Source organism: Suncus etruscus, chromosome 19, assembly GCF_024139225.1.
Source record: "Suncus etruscus isolate mSunEtr1 chromosome 19, mSunEtr1.pri.cur, whole genome shotgun sequence".
Taxonomy (NCBI): domain Eukaryota; kingdom Metazoa; phylum Chordata; class Mammalia; order Eulipotyphla; family Soricidae; genus Suncus; species Suncus etruscus.
This window is the reverse complement of record NC_064866.1, coordinates 27,347,908-27,370,488: the sequence shown is the minus strand read 5'-3', so window position 1 is coordinate 27,370,488 and position 22,581 is coordinate 27,347,908. Positions and strand designations below refer to the sequence as shown.

Here is a 22,581-nt window from a genome sequence, read left to right as displayed (position 1 = left end):
TGAAGCCAGAAAGGGACAGGAACTATTTAGATGGCTTAGCAGGTAGGGTACTTGTGTTGCATGTAACCAACCTGGGTTAGATCCCTGGCATCCATATAGTCCCTCAAACCCTACCAGGAATGATTCCTGAGTACAGTGCCAGGAGTAATCTCAGAATATCACCAGGTGTGGCTTAAAAACATTTTAAAAAAAAGCCCAGATACAAAATAATATTTCTTATGTGTGGGACTTAAATATACATAGAAAGAGAGCAGAAAAGAGCCAAAGGCAACATAATAGAACTAATCCACTCAATTGAATTGGGGGGCTGAGCAGGAGGGAAATACACTGGTAATGGGTGTGGTGTTGGGATTATGTGCATAAGTAACAATTAGTACTGTATTATAAACTCCAGAATCTAAAACAAAAACACTTAAGCAATAAAAACTGAGTACATTAAAAAATACCTACTACTATCTTGTAAATTGATAAATAAAATTAAAAACTCCTAGACTTGATCATGAAGTAACAGTTTTCAGATAAAAAAGATATTTGAGAGGCTCTAGCAATGATAGTACAGTGGTTAGGGCATTTGTCTTGCATGCAGCTGACCTGGGTTCAATCCCTAACATTCCATATAGTGTTCCAGGCCTGCCAGGGATAATTTCTGAGCATAGAGCCAGGAGTATTCCCTGAGCACCGCTGGGTGTAGCCCAAAAACCAAAAACCAAAGCAACAACTTAGATTTCCTTGCTTGTTGGTGCATTTAATGAAATCATTGATTCATATTGTCATCATCCCTGTTGCGTTTATCAGTGCCAGGGTTATGGAAATTGAGAAATGTGGGCTATGGAGTTATGCCAATGGGGGCAAAAGGCTGAGATCAGTAGCAGGAGCAATAGGTGCTGAAGATGTTTTGTCCACTGGGTGAGCATCAAGGCAACATTCAGGGTCTACAGGACACAAATCAAGCTCAGTACAGACTCTAATTCAGAAACCAAACAACAGAGACAAAACAAGGAGGATCCACTTCCAAGAGAGTTAATTCATTATGTATATATCATCTTAATTTAATTTAAAAAACTAGCTTATTTAGTCAACAAACAATTATCAGCTACTTATCAGGTTTTAAACTCTACCAGGCACCAGTAATTTGGCAATAAAGAAACTTTTTTTTTTCCAAATGACTTGTGGTACTATATTCTTAGAACAGACTGGAAAAAAGAAAAGGATAAAAAGCTGGTGATACATTGCTACAGGCAGTGTAGAACTGGCTGCTTCTGGCAATTAAAATAAGGCACTTTGGAAGGCTTCCTGGAGGTGACTCTGGGCAGTATAGGAGGAATATAATTAAGCTTGGCAGAGTAGAGAGAACAGGCTGTTCCGAGGAACAGAAATCAGCAGGCACCAAGGTCCAGGCAGAAGGAAGTACTGAGAGTATAATAAATTGTATGGTATGGTAATTAATGTGAAGAACTGCAGGCACAGGAGATGAAGAGGAAAAAGGGAGGATAGATAGAGGGGTGGATGAGGACTACATCATGATAAGCCTTTAATGTGTATATTCCATTGTATTAAACTACATCCAAGTGAGGCACTGGTGTTATGCATCAACATTTTAAATCATGCTAAGGAGCTTAGATTTCATCTTAAGGCTGAATGTTGGAGCAACACTGAAGGATTTAAAACCAAGAACTGGTGATCTTATGTAAATAAGACTGAAGGGACAGAGATTGGTTAGGAAGCCAAGATCCAGGTAACAAGTTTTGAGGACCTGAATCAGGGCTGACAAAGATGAAGAGGGGACATAGAAATACAAGGGGTTAAATAAGAGGTTTAAAGATAGAAAAGCGAAGTGGGTTAGTGAAAGAAGGGAGGAGATTGGGTGATTTCCAGATTTCTAGCTTAGGCAAAAGAAAGGTCAGAAATAAAAGTGGAGGAGCCGGTTCAGAATGGGTGTGAAGCAAAGGCCAAGTGTCAAATTCAGTTGGGGTGAACTTTGAGATGTCACTGAATAAATATTCGATTAGAGAGGTTCAGAAGGAAATCTGGATCTAAGACTGTCAGGGCTAGAATATTTATTTGGTTGTGGTTTGAAGCTATGGGGTAGGTCAGGTGGACCAGAAATAACATGAAGATGTCCAAAGACAGAATCACAACAATCAATAACCAGGAGCAGGAAAACCAAGAAAGATATATAGGACACAGCAAGGAGGGATCTGAAAGACCAAGGTTGATCTAGATGGGGCAGAGTTGTAGAAGCCAAAAAAAATGTTTTTAAAAAGAGGAAGGGGTGGGCCCGGAGAGATAGCACAGCGGCGTTTGCCTTGCAAGCAGCCGATCCAGGACCAAAGGTGGTTGGTTCGAATACCGGTGTCCCATATGATCTCCGGTGCCTGCCAGGAGCTATTTCTGAGCAGACAGCCAGGAGTAACCCCTGAGCACCGCCGGTGTGACCCAAAAACCAAAAAAAAAAAAAAAAAAAAAAAAAAAAAGAGGAAGGGGTGCTTTAGAGAAAAGAAATCAAATGGGGGGGGGGGAGGAAGAAGAGAAAGGCAGTAATGAGGAAGAAAGTTCAGGGTTTTGGTTATTCTAGTGATGTGAGAGAGTGGTATAGCTATATATTCAAAGAATAAACTCATCAGTACTGAAAATATGGAAAGAATCAGATGGTTTACTCAGAAGATTAATTTAGGACAGATTTTTTTTGAGGGGCCAAACCTGGTTGTACTCACGGTTACTCCTTCTACACTCAGGGATCACTCCTGACAGTGCTCAGGAAATCATATGTGGTAACATGGGTCAGCTGTGTGCAAGCACCTTCCCTGTGCCAGGTTTGTGGGAGATGAGGGATGATGGGTCAAGCCAATGGCGACAAAGGGTTAAAACCAGCACATTAACAACAAGAAGTGAAGCTGAAGATGTTGTTTAGGTGAGCAGCAAGGCAGACATTCAGAATCCCAGGTCGAAAAAATACGAGCCAAGACACAACTATCTCTTCGATAACATTCTTTCAGCCTGACCAGTCTCACATCTTCCTCTGAGCCATGATAAAAAATGCTCCAAATCAGTAATATTTCTCAACTGGAGTAAAATCCCTGCGACTGGCTAGGGAGAGAGCACAAAGTACTGTAGCAGATGCTTTGCACAGAGGAGGACTGGTTGCAACTGAGGCCCCACATGATCCCCTTTAAACCAAGAAGACCAGCATAGCCAAGAGTAGCTCCCAAATTCTGCCAGGGGTGACCCCAAACCACTATCACAACAAATTCCCAAGATTAGGGAATTAGCACCTGGCACAAATTTTGTCTCACATTTCTGGCCGAGTCAGATACAAGTAGTTGGAAGTGCTTATTTATTGAAGCTGCAGGACTGAAGTCTCTCTACATCAGGATAAAACCCCCCACCTGCAATCAATGATGTGCACAGGTATGCGTGGTGATGTGGGAGATCCATTTGGCTTGACTTCCTGCTGCCCCATGGCGTCAACCAAGGGCTGAAGATCCAAATCCAGGCCCTCCAGCTTCAGGTCATTTCTATGATCCACGTGGCATAAAACATACTTCCTCGAACTTCAATTTCCTTCTCACTGCAACTTGGATACTATAATTTAACTGACACAATTTACCACACTAATGTGAAGATTCAGCAAGGGAACCAATAGGAAGGTGTTCTATCAGCTAAAAGTCAACCCGCAAATAGAATGTTAGTCATTTTCACTAAGGAAGTCCAGAGTCCTTTCAGTGGATTCTGGAGGATATGTTGGAAGGAATAATAGAGCTCAGCTCGTGCTCCCAGGGTGATGGGAAAGTTGCCAAGGCTCTGGGGCTATCTAAATGTCATATATCAGATTAACATGAGGCACTGAAGGAAGTCAGCCACTGAAGGATGGTGACTTCATTTTGACACTACTGTAGGCTATATTTGGGGAGAAGTAGTTTTCCATACAGACTTATTGTGAATGATTTCAGTGATTTTTTTTCTCCACTTCTACAGATTCTGGAGAATCTACAGGATTTCTACCTTAAATTTCCAGAACAGGAGGTTCTGGCATCAGAGAAGGAACAACTGACTTCACAGCAACAGCTGGTCTATAAGCATGAGTACCCGGCTGTCAACAACTGTGACCCAGAAAGGTCAGGCTTAGACTGTGTGAAGCAGAGGGGGACTCTTGCTATGAGCAATGCCACCCTACTCAATAAATATAGTGTTCAGGCTCTAGTTAAAGTTGTCTGCTAGGGACTGCACCAATGGGGTGCCCCCAAAGAAACTGTGGTGTCTAGGAAGAGAAATCAGGGATGACCATTTTTCATTTTGTTGAATTGTGTTATAATTGGTTCTGAGATTTGGGAGTACAAGAAAAAGCATATAGGGCTGTAGAGATAGCATGGAGGTAAGGCATTTGCCCTGCATGCAGAAGGTCAGTGGTTCGAATCCAGGCGTCCCATTTGGTCCCCCAAGCCTGCCAGGAGTGATTTCTGAGAGTAGAGCCAGGAGTAACCCCTGAGTGCTGCCGGGTGTGACCCAAAAACCAAAACCCAAAAAACCCAAAAACAAAAACAAAAAATATATATATAAAAACTCAAAAAAGAGATACCTCCAAAAAGATCAACTCTCCTCCTGCCTTTAATGACCTGGCCTAGTTCCCCTCTTCTATTTTCTTCCCATTTCTTTCCCATCCAGACAAGACCAAAGGTGCAGTGGAGGAACAAATCATTGTTGACTTGGGTAATGTTTGTCGGAGGGGTCATTGATGCTAGCACAGGGAAGAGTTTGAACTTCAAAGTCAAAGGATTCCTTGGGTCAGAAGGATAGTGCAGGAAGTAAACCCCTGCCTTTGCATGCAGCTGACTCCAGTTTGATTCCTAGCCCCACATGGTCCCCAGAGCATGGCATCAGGGAATGATTCCTGAGTCCAGAGCTGGGAAACCTCTTGAACATCACTGGATATGTCCTAACTCTTCATATCTCCCAAATAAAATTAAAATCAGGCAATCCCTGAGTTACTGCACCTTTTACAGATCAGGTTGCCCACTCATATTCATGTTTCTAATTTGCCATCTTTATGGCACCAAGATCCTCTCTCTGTTTAATCCAAACAGCTCTAAGATATATTCCAAGACTCAAACTCAAATTGTTTCCACAGTTTCATGGTAAGAAGAAAAAGAACGTATGCTTAATAATTTTTTTGTTCAGTATCTTTCTATTCATAGCATTTTAACACAAAATCACTCTTGTTGCTAAGATAGTTCAATGATTTATATTCTGGCACCAGTGTCATGTGGCATTTTTCCCTAAAGTACAATCTTACTGTTTTCAAAATGAGTGAAACTTCTGTCTCCCACAGTACCTGAGTGATTTGATAGCAAAAATGGTGTGCTTTACTATAGATTCAACCTCACGCCAAGACTTTTTCTTCCCCCTGATATCCCCACAGGTTTTCACTATTTATTTTAAAATGAATAGAGTAAGGATCTTCTTTTTCCAAAACTCTTGTTTTTTAAAAGGGGAGCCTCTGGGCACAGAAGGTAGAGAACTGGGCCCGGAGAGATAGCACAGCGGCGTTTGCCTTGCAAGCAGCCAATCCAGGACCAAAGGTGGTTGGTTCGAATCCGATGTCCCATATGGTCCCCAGGAGCTATTTCTGAGCAGACAGCCAGGAGTAACCCCTGAGCACCGCCGTGTGTGGCCCAAAAACCAAAAAAAAAAAAAAAAAAAAAAAAAGAAGGTAGAGAACTGTTAGCCTTACATGCAGCTGACTTGGATCCAATCCCTGGCATTTCATAAGGATCCCTGAGCCTGCCAGGAATAAACCCTGAGCACCACCAGTGTGACCCCAAACCAAGATTAAATTAAATTAGAGGCCTCTTCACATTAAGAGATAAGTTACTCAGTGTCATTTATATATTTTAGTTAAATCCACATTGGGAAGCACCAGAATAAATTAGGAGCATTTTAAATCCCCCACATAGGAGAAACCATCAACCATGGGGCTGGGGACAACTCATCCTTTGACCACACTCAGTTACTGCGCCCCCAGAGACAACTATAATGGATCCACTGGAGAACGACACTCTCATTCTCCCCAGGGCCTCATGGGACAAAAAGCAGAATGTCACATACCTCTTGAGGTCTCAGTATGTTAAGAACCTTCAGTGTCAAGTCCAAAGGCCACTGCAAATGACATTTTGTAGGAAAAAGAAGCTCACACATAATCTAATCTCTTCAGTCAAATCGTATGCACTTACTAAAACCTTGCTACTTTTCCATCTTATTTTCCTAATATGCAAATACATTTGGTTGCATTATCCACACCACCTTTGTCAGTCTAGAATCTGACAGCCATTTGATGCTTTCAATACTAGAAGCTAAGTCAAAGGAATGGGTTTCTACCTCCAGTGATTCCTTCTCTTGGGCTGGAGAGATCTTGAGGGTGAGAGAGAGAACCTTGTACATGGCACATGTCCTGGCACAGCAAGCCCTCAGCACAGAGCATCACCCCATTGACAAAACGCTCCTCCTTTGGGATCAACAGTCTTGTCTTTTGCTTTATGAAATAAATCGCAAATTATCTCAAAAATGCATTCTGAACACCCTTATATCTTATTGCTTCCCACCTCTTTCCTTCTTCATTACATTACAACCTCTCAGCCATAGTTCTTGAATTTATCTTTCCCTATTTCTTGAGGCCTTGCCTCACTACTTCCTTTAAACTTTCAGTTTCCCTTGTTTAGCTCTCACATCCACTAGCTGATAACATGTATGCCTCTATGTGTGTCCACTTGAACATGATACTGGTTTTATTTCACCCCATCGAGCTGATTCTTTTTAAAGTTCCCACACCAGTATAAACTATAATAGTTATATATATATATATATATATATATATATATATATATATATATATATATATATATATATATAGAAAGGTTTCCTTTAAAAAAAACAATTTTCTTATCATTGCACCTTGTAATCGACTCACCAAATTTTACTTCATTTTGTTTGAGAAAATACCATTTCAATTGTGTGCTGAATTTACAGATTAGAGTAGGGGCTGGAGAGATAGCATGAAGGTAAGACATTTGTCTTGCATGCAGAAGGACAGTGGTTCAAATCTGGTATCCCATATGGTCCCCCGAGCATGCCAGGAGTGATTTCTGAGCATAGAGCCAGGAGTAACCCTGAGTGCTGCTGGGTGTGACCCAAAAACCAAAAAAAAAATTTTTTTTTTCATTGATGGGCCAGAGAGATAGTTCAATGAATTGCAGCAGAAGCTTTTCATGCAGAGTCCCCTGAGCACAACCAGCTAGCTCAAAGCTAGAGGAGTAGCCTCTAGCCTCCAGGAGTAGCCCCTTAAATAAACAAAAAAAAATTGCAATGAGTGTTAGCAAATAAGAGCATGTTTTTTTAAATTTTTTATACATTTTTGTTAAATGTACTCCAAGCTATTCAACCGTTTTTCTTGAATATTAATAATCCACATTGTCTTTATAATCATTCTCTGCAAGAACTAAAAATATTGTATGCTTACCTAGAACAGGGCAAGCTTATGCAATTCTGGTCTTAATGTTTTGTTGATTACTTTGGTTTTTATCTATAGAGCCAAAGTATTTAAAAGTAATGATAGGTTTTCCTTGTACCCCAGGCATTATTTTCTCCTAAGCTTTTGAACTTCTGGGAATGTTCAGTCCTTGGCAACACACACACACACACACACACACACACACACACACACACACACACACACCCCTTTAACTTTATAATCATTCACAGTTCTTTTTCTTATTTTGGTTTTTGGGTCACACCTAGCAGCTGTGCTCAGGGGTTACTCCTGGCTCTATGCTCAGAAATCGCTCTTGGCAAGCTTGCGGGACCATGTGGGATGCCGGGGATTGAAACCAGGTCTGTTCGGAGCTGGCCCTGTGCAAGGCAAACCCCCTACCGCTGTGCTATCACTCCAGCCCCTCAATCATATTTCTTTATTTTTTTCCACATTTTTTTTCTTTTTACAATAATTTTTATTTTGACCAAAGTGGATTACAAATCTATCACAGTAATATTTTAGGTACAAAGTGACATTTAACCCAGGGCATTCCCACCACCAGTGTTGTCCTCCCTCCACCCCTGTTCCCAGCATGCATCCCAGCTCCCCCTCCATTACCCACCCCCCATTCCCTGGGCTGCTAGTATAAGTGGTCCCCTCTGTGTCTAGCTTGTTGTACATTGGGTATCAATTCTGTTGTTTGTTGTTGGCTTTGGATTTGCTGCTTAAGTCTGATCATTTTTTATTTCTACTTAATGTTCATACGACTCTTTGGTCTTAGTACCTTCCATTATTTCCCCCTCAATTTGTGAGGTGGAACAAGATGCTTCTAACAAGTTATGTGGTTCTGTTTGAAGGAAAGAAAAATATAAAATGGGGTAAAAATCAAACAAGCAAAAAATGGGAGGAGTCCTTCTAAGAGGCTATAAATATCAATTTAAGAGAAGAAAGGGAAAAAGGAAGAAAAACATAACAATACAAAAAAAAAAACAACAAATAAAAACCCCGAAAAGCACCACAGCAATAAAGACAACAACCACACAATAGCCATGGTCCTGAAATAAAAACCAAACAAAGCACACACACAAAAGAAAGAAAATGAAAACAAACAACAACAATAACAAAACAAAAAATTAATTTGTGCTTTCTCTTTTTTTTTTTTTTTTGCATAGGCACAGTAAATATTTGGGAGATTAGAAAGGGAATTCCCTTGGCCTAAAAGATACAGGGTTTCTCCACCCTTGAAGTATACTGTCATGTGAATATCTACAGACTTCGTACATGTTCTTTTACTCTCCCCTAGGTCCTTTTGTGGTGTCTGGAAACTCTACATTTCTTTTTAATACTTTGTTTCCATTTCTATATTTCCAGAACAATATTGGATTCTCCTAATGAAAGGTATTTTGGTGTTGCCCCCAGTGATAATGGTAATTTAGTAAAGTGTAAAATTTAGCTATAGGCCAAGAAGATAAGCTCCATCAAGGAGGGTTCCTTCTGTCCCCAGCTTACTGAAATAGGATTTATTTAATTGACTAGTGTGGGGGTGCCCTTGGTGTGCAGATGGAGGCACACTTGGTGGTGTTTAAGGCTTACTTGTAGCTCTGTGCCCAGAAATCACTCCTGGTGATGCAAAGGGGACCATATGCAGTGCTGGGGGTCCAACCAGGTGGGGTCAGCTGCATGCAAGGCAAATAGTTGTGCTACCTCTGGCTCAGGATTTTTGTTTGGGGGCTGTACACTTGGCTGTACTCAGGGCTTACTCCTGTCTCTGAACTCTGGGATCACTCGTGGAGTGTCAGGGATTAAATCTGGATTAGTCCTATACAAGGAAAATACCTTTCCCTCTGTTTAATTATTATATTATTTTGTCCCAGGCATAGGATTTTTTAATGTAAAAAACTAATCAAATGAGACTTAGAAGGCTATTATGCTTATCTACTTTAATCTATTAATAACCTAATGTCTACTTATAGAATTAGAAAAGTGTATCCACTTGGCGAAAGCTCCCCTTTTCTTTTTATGTTCAAGGGTTCTAGGATTCACTAAAATATCTACTCCAGCATGCCAATTGAACTGAGTAACTTTTGTGGGTACATTTTAATGATCTTTTCTATTTTCTTTTCTTTTCTTTTTTTTTTTTTTTTTGGTTTTTGGATCACACCCGACTGCGCTCAGGGGTTACTCCTGGCTCTATGCTCAGAAATCTCTCTTGGCAGGCTCACGGACCATATGGGATGCCGGGATTTGAACCACAGATCTTCAGCATTCAAAGCAAATGCCTTACCTCCATGCTATCTCTCTGGCCCCATATCTTTTCTATTATCATCTGGCTATTAGACATTTCAGATTTCCCTACTTACTTTTGATTTTAAGTACATTTTCCATGAGACTGATTCATTTCATCTGAATTTTAATTACTCATTCAATTAATTAGGGTTTTGAGGCCACACCCAGCATTACTCAGGGGTTGTTCCTGGCTCTGTACTCTGAAATCCTAAAAGTTCTTGGTGCCTTGCATGCAAGGCAAGCTCTTTACCCTTGTATTCTCTATGCCACATCTGGATTTTATTTTATTTGGTTTGGGAGCCATACCCAGAAGTGATCAGAGCTTACTCCTGGCTCTATTCTCAGGGATCACTCTTGGTAGTGCTTGAGGGAACCTGAATATGGGAACCTGGGATTGAACTTCGTACATACACACATACATTCATACATACACGAGTCAGCTGTATGCAAGGCCAACACCTTACTCACTGTACTCTCTTTGGCCCCTTCATTTGAATTTTAAACTGTATTGATAATACATTTTTCAGTTTCATTTGATTACATTTTTTTCATCAGGAGTTTTTCATTTCTCATTCTTAATATTATCTATGTTTCTGTCAGACTTTTTTGAGGAGGTTGTTTTGGGGTCACACCCAGCGGTGCTCAGGTGCTCCTGGCCCTGTGCTCAGAAGTCGCTCCTGGCAGGCATGGGGGACCATATGGGACGCCAGGATTTGAACCACCATCCATTCAAAGTGGCTGCATGCCAGGCAAATGCCCTACCACTGTGCTATCTTTCCGGCCCAGACTTTCTAGAGTTTTACAGATTTTTTTTTTAATTTTTGTATTTTTTTTTTTTTTGGTTTTTCGGGTCACACCCGTTTGATGCTCAGGGGTTACTCCTGGCTAAGTGCTCAGAAATTGCCCCTGGCTAGGGGGACCATATGGGATGCCGGGGGATCGAACCATGGTCCTTCCTTGGCTAGCGCTTGCAAGGCAGACACCTTACCTCTAGCGCCACCTTGCCGGCCCCTAATTTTTGTATTTTTGAGCCACACTTAAAGATGCTCAGGGATCACTCCAGGAGGGTTTAGAAAATAATATGACATGCCTGGGATTGAACCTCCAGCCAATTCAGCTGTGTACAAGACACGTGTATTATTGCTCATGCTTGTTTTTGGAACATACATGGTGCCTAGGTGCTAATTCTATCAATGCTTGACAGTGATTCTATCTTGTGTGGACTTACCAAGGCCACAATTGTCAATGCTGGGGGAGCGGAGAGACAAGTCAGCAGGGACTGGACTCAGCAGCATATGCTACCTCAGCCATCTCCTGGCCCTTTAACTTTTTTCAATTAAACTATAAATGGGATGGTTTTTATTGCTTATTTTCTCTTTTGCTTCATTGTTCTCATACAGAAATGCAAGATATTTTTACTTTTTAAAAATTTGCCTATAAGGGGCAGGAGTGGTGGTGCTCTTTAGAGATAAGGTGTCTGCCTTGCAAGCGCTAGCCTATGACGGTCACAGTTCGATCCCCTGGCGTCCCATATGGCCTCCCCCATGCCAGGAGCGATTTCTGAGCACATAGCCAGGAGTAACCCCTGAGTGTCAAACGAGTGTGGCCCCCCAAAAAGCAAAACCAAAAATAACATAACATAAAATAAAATAAAATTAAAAATTTGCCTATAAGATGTAGGGTTGTTTTTTTTTTTTTTTTTTTTTGTTAATGTTCTTGTTTTAAGGTCACATATAGTGGTGCTCAGGACTTCTGTGCTCAGGGATCATTGACTCATTAATTCCTGGTGGTGCCTTGGGGTGTCCGAGATCAACCTGGGCTGGATTATGTGCGAGGCAAGAATCTTAACTCCTAAACTCTAGCCCTATCAGAAGTGTTTTTTCAATTATTTTCTCCCATTCTGTGTGTGATATTCTCATCCTCCTACTATCTGTTCAGCAAGCAAAGATGTGTTTAAATTTTATTAAAGACCAGATTATTATTATTTCCTTCATAGATTCATGCTTTTGGTTATAAAAATACTCAAGTTCATTCTATGTTACCTTCCTGGATTTTAAGGTTTGGGTTTTAGTTTTAGGTATATGTTCTATTTTGAATTAATTTTTGTGAAGGATGTAAGTTTTATAGAAATGTTACATTTTATTTTATAAATAAAATAAATTTAAGATAATTTTTATTTTTAATACTTTTAAAATATTTTTATAAAAAATAGAAAAATTTTAAATAGATGTCCAATTGCCCTAGTACTATTTATTAAAGACAAACTTTTATTCCACTGACTTACTCATACTCTTTCACTAAAAGTCAAGTTTAGCATCACTTATGCGGGTCCATTTTTGAAATATTTCTTCTGTTCCATTCATTTACTTACTTATACCTCACTATCTTTTTTTTTTTTTTTTTTTTTTTTTTGGTTTTTGGGCCACACCGGGCGGTGCTCAGGGGTCACTCCTGGCTGTCAGCTCAGAAATAGCTCCTGGCAGGCACGGGGGACCATGTGGGACACCGGGATTCGAACCAACCACCTTTGGTCCTGGATCGGCTGCTTGCAAGGCAAACGCCGCTGTGCTATCTCTCCGAGCCCTATACCTCACTATCTTAATTACTACTTATGTTAGTATTAAATCTGGGCACTTTAAGCCCTTTGACCTTGTGCTTGTTCGTCCATTTGTTTTGGCTCTTTTTTCTATGTAAACTTTAGGATTCTTTAACCATATAACCACAAGGTATTTTCTTGGATTTAAATTAATTTCATTGAATTTAAAATCAAGTTGAGAAGAACTTTTGTCTTGACAATTTGAGATTTTTGTCCATGAACATTAAATATTTCTCCATTAATTCTTAATTATTATTATTAATTTTTTTTATTTTTGGGCCACACCCGGCGGTGCTCAGGGGTTACTCCTGGCTGCTCAGAAATAGCTCCTGGCAGGCACGGGGGACCCTATGGGACACCGGGATTCGGGATTCGAACCAACCACCTTTGGTCCTGGATTGGCTGCTTGCAAGGCAAACGCCGCTGTGCTATCTCTCCGGGCCCTAATTCTTAATTTTTTATTTAACATTTTTGGTTTACAAAGTTTTCAAAGTTGACATTTAGACACTTAATGTTTCAGCATCAATCCTACCACCAATGTTAACATCTTTCCACCAATGTTCCCAGAGTCCACCCCATATCTCTTCTGCCCCAGCTGCCATTCGAACAGGTGCCTTTTATTTCCTTTTATTATTTTAGCGTTTGTTTTTGGGCCACTTCTGGGGTGCTCAGGGATTACTCTTGGCTCTGCTTTCTGAAATTGCTCCTGGCTCCAGGGACCTTATGAGATGCCAGTGATCAAACCTGGGTCTATCCTGGGTCAGCGTTTGCAAGACAAATGCCCCACTGCTGTGCTACCATTTTGACCCCAGCAGGCACCTTTTAAAGTTTGGTTGTTGAAGTTTGGGTCTCATGATTTCAAAGTTTTGACTCCATGGTTTGGTGTGTAGTTCTTCCTTACTACCACCAATGTACTTGAATCCTCTTGACTGCTGTTGCCAGGTATTTCACATTTGTCTTTCTCCTCCTTCATTCTAGTTCTTTCCTTTTCTTTACTATACTCTGGGGCCAAGAGTGCTGTAGACAACCCCCATTTAAGCCATTATATTTCCTCATACAGTTATTCTAAAAATTACATGTGGGGCCGGAGCGGTGGCACAAAGCAGTAGAGTGATTGCCTCGCAGGGACTGACCTAGGATGAACCGCAATTCGATCCCCCGGTTTCCCATATGGTCCCCCAAACCAGAAGCGATTTCTGAGTCTCATAGCCAGGAGTAACTTATGAGTGCCACTCACTGGGTGTGGCCCCAAAACCAAAAAAAAAAAAAAAAAATCCTGGGGCCAGGAAGGTGGCACTAGAGGTAAGGTGTCTGCCTTGCCAGCACTAGCCTAGGACGGACCGAGGTTGGATCCCCGGCGTCCCATATGGTCCCCCCAAGCCAGGGGCGATTTCTGAGTGCATAGCCAGGAGTAACCCCTGAGTGTCAAACAGGTGTGGCCCAAAAACCAAAAAAAAGAAAAAATCCTAAAAATAAAAACTACATGTGATATCATCTTGTATTTTTTTCTTCCTCTGGCTTATTTTATTTAGTATACCTTTGAGTTCCATCCATGTTGCAGCAAATTACATGATTACATGATTCCTTGGAGCTATGTACTATCCACATCTTTATGATCTACTTATTTGTTGTTGAACTTTAACCTGAATGCTGTGATTAATAGTGGTGAGCATATGTCCTTTTGAATGAATGACATATTCCCTCATGCAGTTATTCTAAATACCACATATAAATGGTATCACCCTGTATTTGCCCTTATGTCATATATATGTATATAAGAGTCAAAAATGGAATTTCTGGGTCATATGGCAGCTCAATTCCAAATTTATTGAGAACCTTCCATACTGTTTTCTATAGCAGTTGAACCAAACAACATTCCCATCAGTAGTGGATGAAATTTCCTTTTTCACCACATCCCTGCCAAGACTGTTTCCAGTATTTTTGATATGTGCCATTCTCACAGTGTAAGATATCTTATTATCATCTTGATCTGAATTTCCCTAATAACTGATGATAAGCATTCTTTTCATGTACCTGTTTTCCATTAATCCTTTTTTTGAAACTTCATTCATTGGAATTCTTTGACATACCTTTTTATGTTTACTTAGAAAAATGGAAGATAAAATCTTGAAGTTGGAGGTGCTACTTGAAAACGTTGAAAAGAAGACTTATAGAAGCAAACACACAGTAGCTCCCTTTCTTCCACAGACAGCTTCACTTGTCTCTACTGGGTTGGCATCCACATCCCCTCCACACTCAAATGAGGTAAGACAGCAACTGATAGCCTAATTGAAAGCTATAAGAATGTGTTTGTTCATCTAAAGACTCCTAATTCATGGAATATCTGAATTGAATTTTAACATTTTCATGAAGATTCAACTGTAGAGACCATACATCATATTATTTAAAATGGAATCCACTTTGGGGGCTGGAATGATAGTACAATGAATTGAACACTTGCCTTGCACATGGCTGACCCAGGTTCAATTCTTGGCATCCCATATGGTCCTTCAAGCCTGCCAGAAGTAATTTCTGAGCAGAACCAGAAATAACCCCTGAGCATTTCTGGGTATGGCCCCAAAACAAACAACAACAACAACAACAACAAAAGGAAGAAAGAAATCCACTTCAAAAAATTAGAAACCATTTAAAGTGTTGAATTTTGAAATATCTTTTAAATTTTTTTTTAGGAGTGATAGACGTTTTATTTTAGTGCAGAGTTCAAGACATCATTAGTTTCTGCATAATTGGAATATATTTTCATTAACCTAAGACAGCATAACTGACTTTATACATAGGCGAGAGAAAAAAGGATTAAGTCGAAATACAAGAAATATTATCCTGTGTTTGAAATTGCCTTTGAGAAAGATGAGAACATCATGTTTTGTACCCTGTAATATTTCTTTTTTTTTTTATTTAAACACCTTGATTACATACATAATTGTGTTTGGGTTTCAGTCATAAAAGGAACACAACCCATCACCAGTGCAACATTCCCATCACCCAAGTCCCAAATCTCCCTCCTCCCCACCCAACCCCCGCCTGTACCCTAAACAGTCTCTACATTTCCCTCATACATTCTCAATATTAGGACAGTTCAAAATGTAGTTATTTCTCTAACTAAACTCATCACTCTTTGTGGTGAGCTTCCTGAGGTGAGCTGGAACTTCCAGCTCTTTTCTCTTTTGTGTCTGAAATTTATTATTGCAAGAATGTCTTTCATTTTTCTTAAAACCCATAGATGAGTGAGACCATTCTGCGTTTTTTCTCTCTCTCTCTGACTTATTTCACTCAGCATAATAGATTCTGTGTACATCCATGTATAGGAAAATTTCATGACTTCATCCCTCCTGACAGCTGCATAATATTCCATTGTGTATATGTACCACAGTTTCTTTAGCCATTCGTCTGTTGAAGGGCATCTTGGTTGTTTCCAGAGTCTTGCTATGGTAAATAGTGCTGCAATGAATATAGGTGTAAGGAAGGGATTTTTGTATTGTTTTTTTGTGTTCTTAGGGTATATTCCTAGGAGTGGTATAGCTGGATCGTATGGGAGCTCGATTTCCAGTTTTTGGAGGAATCTCCATATTGCTTTCCATAAAGGTTGAACTAGACGGCATTCCCACCAGCAGTGGATAAGGGTTCCTTTCTCTCCACATCCCCGCCAGCACTGTTTGTTCTCATTCTTTGTGATGTGTGCCATTCTCTGTGGTGTGAGGTGGTATCTCATTGTTGTTTTGATTTGCATCTCTCTGATGATTAGTGATGTGGAGCATTTCTTCATGTGTCTTTTGGCCATTTGTATTTCTTCTTTGTCAAAGTGTCTGTTCATTTCTTCTCCCCATTTTTTGATGGGGTTAGATGTTTTTTTCTTGTAAATTTCTGTCAGTGCCTTGTATATTTTGGAGATTAGCCCTTTGTCTGATGGGTATTGGGTGAATAGATTCTAGCACTCAGTGGGTGGCTCTTGAATCCTGGGCACTATTTCCTTTGAGGTGCAGAAGCTTCTCAACTTAATATATTCCCATCTGTTAAACTCTGTTTTCACTTGCTTGGAGAGTGCAGTTTCCTCCTTGAAGATGCCTGAAGTCTCAATGTCCTGGAGAGTTTTGCCTATGTGTTGTTCTATATATCTTATGGTTTGGGGTCGGATATCGAGGTCTTTAATCCATTTGGATTTTACCTTCGTACATGATGTTAGCTGGGGGTCTAAGTTCAATTTTTTGCAAGTGGCTAGCCAGTTGTGCCAACACCACTTGTTGAAGAGGCTTTCCTTGCTCCATTTAGGATTTCCTGCTCCTTTATCAAAAATTAGGTGATTGTATGTCTGGGGAACATTTTCTGAGTATTCAAGCCTATTCCACTGATCTGAGGGTCTGTCCTTATTCCAATACCATGCTGTTTTGATAACTATTGCTTTGTAGTAAAGTTTAAAGTTGGGGAAAGTAATTCCTCCCATATTCTTTTTCCCAATGATTGCTTTAGCTATTCTAGGGTGTTTATTGTTCCAAACAAATTTCAAAAGTGCCTGATCTACCTCTTTGAAGAATGTCATAGGTATCTTTAGAGGGATAGCGTTGAATCTGTATAACGCCTTGGGGAGTATTGCCATTTTGATGATGTTAATCCTGCCAATCCATGAGCAGGGTATGTGTTTCCATTTCCGCGTGTCCTCTCTTATTTCTTGGAGCAGAGTTTTATAGTTTTTCTTTGTATAGGTCTTTCACATTTTTAGTCAAGTTGATTCCAAGATATTTGAGTTTGTGTGGCACTATTGTGAATGGGGTTGTTTTCTTAATGTCTATTTCTTCCTTATTACTATTGGTGTATAGAAAGGCCATTGATTTTTGTGTGTTAATTTTGTAGCCTGCCACCTTGCTATATGAGTCTATTGTTTCTAGAAGCTTTTTGGTAGAGTCTTTAGGGTTTTCTAAGTAGAGCATCATGTCATCTGCAAACAGTGAGAGCTTGACTTCTTCCTTTCCTATCTGGATTCCCTTGATATCTTTTTCTTGCCTAATCGCTATAGCAAGTACTTCCAGTGCTATGTTGAATAGGAGTGGTGAGAGAGGACAGCCTTGTCTTGTGCCAGAATTTAGAGGGAAGGCTTTTAGTTTTTCTCCATTGAGGATAATATTTGCCACTGGCTTGTGGTAGATGGCCTTAACTATATTGAGAAAGGTTCCTTCCATTCCCATCTTGCTGAGAGTTTTGATCAAGAATGGGTGTTGGACCTTGTCAAATGCTTTCTCTGCACCTATTGATATAATCATGTGGTTTTTATTTTTCTTGTTGTTGATGTTGTGTATTATGTTGATAGATTTACGGATGTTAAACCATCCTTGCATTCCTGGGATGAAACCTACTTGATCGTAGTGGATGATCTTCTTAATGAGGTATTGAATCCTATTTGCCAGGATTTTGTTGAGGATCTTTGCATCTGCATTCATCAGCGATATTGGTCTGTAATTTTCTTTTTTCGTAGCATCTCTGTCTGGTTTAGGTATCAAGGTGATGTTGGCTTCATAAAAGCTATTTGGGAGTGTTTCCACTTGTTCAATTTCATGAAAGAGTCTTGCCAGGATTGGTAGTAGTTCCTCTTGGAAAGTTTGATAGAATTCATTAGTGAATCCATCTGGGCCTGGGCTTTTGTTTTTGGGCAGACTTTTGATTACCATTTTTATTTCATCAATGGTGATGGGGGGTGTTTAGATATGCTACATCCTCTTCTTTCAACCGTGGAAGATTATAAGAGTCCAAGAATTTATCCATTTCTTCCAGGTTCTCATTTTTAGTGGCATAGAGTTTTTCAAAGTAGTTTCTGATTACCCTTTGAATCTCTGTCTTATCAGTAGTGATCTCTCCTTTTTCATTCCTAATACGAGTTATCAAGTTTCTCTCTCTCTCTTTGTTAGGTTTGCCAGTGGTCTATCAATCTTGTTTATTTTTTCGAAGAACCAACTTCTGCTTTCGTTGATCTTTCGGATTGTTTTTTGGGTTTCCACTTCGTTGATTTCTGCTCTCAGCTTTGTTATTTCCTTCTGTCTTCCTATTTTTGGGTCCTTTTGTTGAGTACTTTCTAGTTCTATTAGCTGTGTCATTAAGCTACTCAGGTAAGCTCCTTCTTCCTTCCTGATGTGTGCTTGCAAAGCTATAAATTTTCCTCTCAGTACTGCTTTTGCTGTGTCCCATAAGTTCTGATAGTTTGTGTCTTTATTGTCATTTGTTTCCAGGAACCTTTTGATTTCCTTCTTGATTTCATCTCGGACCCACTGGTTATTGAGTATGAGGCTGTTTAACTTCCAGGTGTTAAAGTTTTTCTTCTGAGTCCCTTTGGAATTCACAAATAATTTCAGAGCCTTGTGGTCAGCGAAGGTAGTCTGCAAAATTTCTATCCTCTTGATCTTATGGAGGTATGTTTTATGTGCCAGCATGTAGTCTATCCTGGAGAATGTCCCATGTACATTGGAGAAGAATGTGTATCCAGGTTTCCTGGGGATGGAGTGTCCTATATATATCCACTAGGCCTCTTTCTTCCATTTCTCTCCTCAGGTCTAGTATATTCTTGTTGGGTTTCAGTCTGGTTGACCTATCCAGTGTTGACAAAGCAGTGTTGAGGTCCCCCCACAATTATTGTGTTGTTATTGATATTGTTTTTCAGATTTGTCAACAGTTGTTTTAAATATTTTGCTGGCCCCTCATTTGGTGCATATATGTTTAGGAGAGTTATTTCTTCCTGCTCTACATACCCCTTGATTAATATAAAATATCCATCTTTGTCCCTTACAACCTTCCTGAGTATAAAGTTTGCATTATCTGATATTAGTATGGCCACTCCAGCTTTTTATGGGTGTTGTTTGCTTGGATAACTTTTCTCCAGCCTTTTATTTGAGTCTATGTTTGTTCTGACTATTCAGGTGCGTTTCTTGTAGGCAGCAGAAGGTTGGATTGAGTTTTTTGATCCATTTAGCCACTCTGTGTCTCTTAACTGGTGCATTTAGTCCATTGACGTTGAGAGAAAGATTGTCCTGGGATTTAATGCCATCTTTATATCGAAATTTGGTGTGTCTTTTGGTCAGTCTTGTCTTAGATTAGGTCTTTCAGTTTTTCTCTTAAGACTGGTTTTGAGTCTGTAAAGTTTCTGAGCTGTTTTTTGTCTGTGAAACCATGTATTCTTCCGTCAAACCGGAAAGTGAGTTTTGCTGGGTACAGTATTCTAGGTGAAGCATTCATTTCATTCAGTCTTGTCACAATATCCCACCACTGCTTTCTGGCATTTAGTGTTTCTGGTGACAGGTCTGCTGTAAATCTCAAGGATGCTTGCTTGAATGTAATTTCCCCTTTTGATCTTGCTGTTTTCAGAATTCTGTCTCTATCTGTGGGATTTGTTATTGTGACTAGGATGTGTCTTGGGGTGGTTTTTCTTGGGTCTCTTTTGGTTGGTACTCTTCGAGCATGCAGGATTTGATCACATATATTCTTTAGCTCTGGGAGTTTCTCTTTAATGATGTTCTTGACCGTTGATTCTTCCTGGAAATTTTCTTCCTGGGTCTCTGGGACTCCAATGATTCTTAAGTTGTTTCTGTTGATCTTATCATAGACCTCTATTTTCATCTGTTCCCATTCTTTGACTAATTTTTCCATTGTCTGTTCATTTGTTTTAAGTTTTTTTTCCAATCTCTCCTGTTGTATGGAATTGTTATGTATCTCATCTTCCACAGCACCAAGTCTATTCTCAGCTTCGATACCCTGTCCCAGAGCTTATCCATTTTGTCATTCACTTCGTTTACTGATTTTTTCAGGCCTGTTATTTGACATGTTATTTCAGTTTGGAGTTTTGTGATTTCTGTCTTCATATTTTCTTGATTTTTATTAGTGTTCTGTTATATTCTATTCATGGTTTCTTTGAGTTCTTTGAGTATATTCCATATTGCTACTCTAAAGTCCTTATCTGAGAGATTGATTAGTTGGTTGGTCATTAACTGGTCATCAGAATTGTCATCTTCATTCTCTATGTCTGATGCTGGCCTGCGTTGTTTCCCCATTGTCACACTTGTATTGTGGGTTTTTCTACGTGTTGTGGTGGTATTCATTGGTTATATGATGCAGGCAACACACTTCTCTGGCTCCGCCCTTTCTGGATGGGCCGACTTGCCTCCAAGGTAGGGGAGTCCTCCGTGGATGAAGCCTCACACAGGATCAAATCTTAGGCCCAAGCACGCAGCAGAGAAGACAGTCTGGAGAGAAATTCTTGCTTCTGTGATCCAGTACAATTCTTAGTGTGGTTTTTTTCTTCTTGTGATGGTGTTCTTTTTTTAGAAAGAGCGCACGGCTGCGTAGCGAAGTGGAGCTAAGTGCCTTCTGGAGCCTCTTTTCAGCCCACTCTCAGGAGGTTTACGCAACAGGATAGCAGAGAGACACACACAGGCAGCACTCACAGTTTTTCACAGTCGGGCCCCACTGGTCAGGCGTAGTTTTCACTCGTTCGCTGGGCAGCTTCAGAATGCTGTATTTTTGGGGTTCACTTCCCAGGACTCTGAGGAGAGTCACTGGCTCGCTGGGTAGCTTCCGAATGTAGTTTCTTTGGGGTTCGCTTCCCAGGACTCTGAGGAGAGCTTCCAGAGTTCAGGAAAGACAGAGAAGGGTAGGACAGGGCTCCCTTCTGGTGCTCAGTTTCCTCAGAAGAAGCACAGCCGGGTGGAGACTCTGCAGGTAGAGCAATCAGCACTCTGCCTGGAGACCCCCACATCCAGCCATTTCTTACTCACTCACTGGCTCGCTGGGTAGCTCCCGAATGTAGTTTCTTTGGGGTTCGCTTCCCAGGGCTCTGAGGAGAGCTTCCAGAGTTCAGGAAAGACAGAGAAGAGTAGGACAGGGCTCCCTTCAGGTGCTCAGTTTCTGGTTCGCTGGGTAGCTTCCAAATGTAGTTTCTTTGGGGTTCGCTTCCCAGGGCTCTGAGGAGAGCTTCCAGAGTTCAGGAAAGACAGAGAAGGGTAGGACAGGGCTCCCTTCTGGTGCTCAGTTCCTCAGAAGAAGCACAGCCCGGTGGAGACTCTGCAGGTAGAGCAATCAGCACTCTGCCTGGAAACCCCCACCTGCAGCCATTTCTCACTCACTCACTGGCTCGCTGGGTAGCTCCCGAATGTAGTTTCTTTGGAGTTAGCTTCCCAGGGCTCTGAGGAGAGCTTCCAGAGTTCAGGAAAGACAGAGAAGAGTAGGACAGGGCTCCCTTCCGGTGCTCAGTTTCCTCAGAAGAAGCACAGCCCGGTGTAGAGTCTGCAGGTAGAGCAATCAGCACTCTGCCTGGAAACCCCCACATGCAGCCATTTCTCACTCACTCCATATCTTTTAAATTTAAGATGAAACTATGTAGTTTATTCGTGTCTGGTTTTGGGACCACATCTGCACTTAGGAGTTACTCCTGGAAGGCCCAGGGGACCTCTGGGATTCTACAAATCAAACCTAGGTAGCCACATGCAAGGCAAATGCCCTACCTACTGTACTATTACTCTGGCCCTTAACAATGCAGTTTAAACTGATGAATTGCTGTAGTTATTTTGGGTGGGGGTAAATTTTATTGTTTTTGTAGACTGCCTGGCAGAAATATATTTTCTTCTTAATAGATTTATATTCTCTCTTCTAAATAAAGAATAACATAACATAAAAATGATTTCCAGAGCACACATCTGCGTTGTTTTAGTCTCAAGTTAAATTCTTTCGGATAATATACATAGACACAATTTGAAATTTAACTCAATTACCACTGTCTTTGTTGTTATTGTTTCTGGGCCACATCCTCCAGGGTGCTGGGCTTACTCCTAGTTCTGCATTCAGGCATCACTTCTGACAGAGGGCTGGAGGATTCACATGGAGTGTCAGATGGAACCCAGGTTGGTGTTGTGCAAGGCAAAAATCTTACCTGCTGGTCCCATTAGGGTAGTTTTGTTTTGTTTTGTTTTGGTTTTTGGGTCACACCTGGCGCTCAAGGGTTGCTCCTGGCACTACGCTCAGAAATATTCCTGGCAGGCTCAGGGGACATATGGGATGCCGAGATTCAAACCACTGACCTTCTGCATGCAAGGCAAATGCCCTACCTCCATGCTATCTCTCTGGCCCCCACCATTAGGTAGTTTTTAGGTACAAGGGATACAACATAAGCATGGCAGATAAATAATTC

The 22,581-nt window shown here is 40.7% G+C and overlaps 1 protein-coding gene across 1 annotated transcript in view; it reads left to right on the top strand.

The window, feature by feature from the left end:
- The window catches only part of AKNAD1 (AKNA domain containing 1), a 51,423-nt gene that overhangs the window by 3,763 nt on the left and 25,079 nt on the right, over positions 1-22,581 (top strand). The window contains exon 5 of the mRNA XM_049765603.1: positions 3,976-4,115. Within this exon, the coding sequence (XP_049621560.1) occupies positions 3,976-4,115 (140 nt within the window). The remainder of the gene's footprint in view (positions 1-3,975; positions 4,116-22,581) is intronic.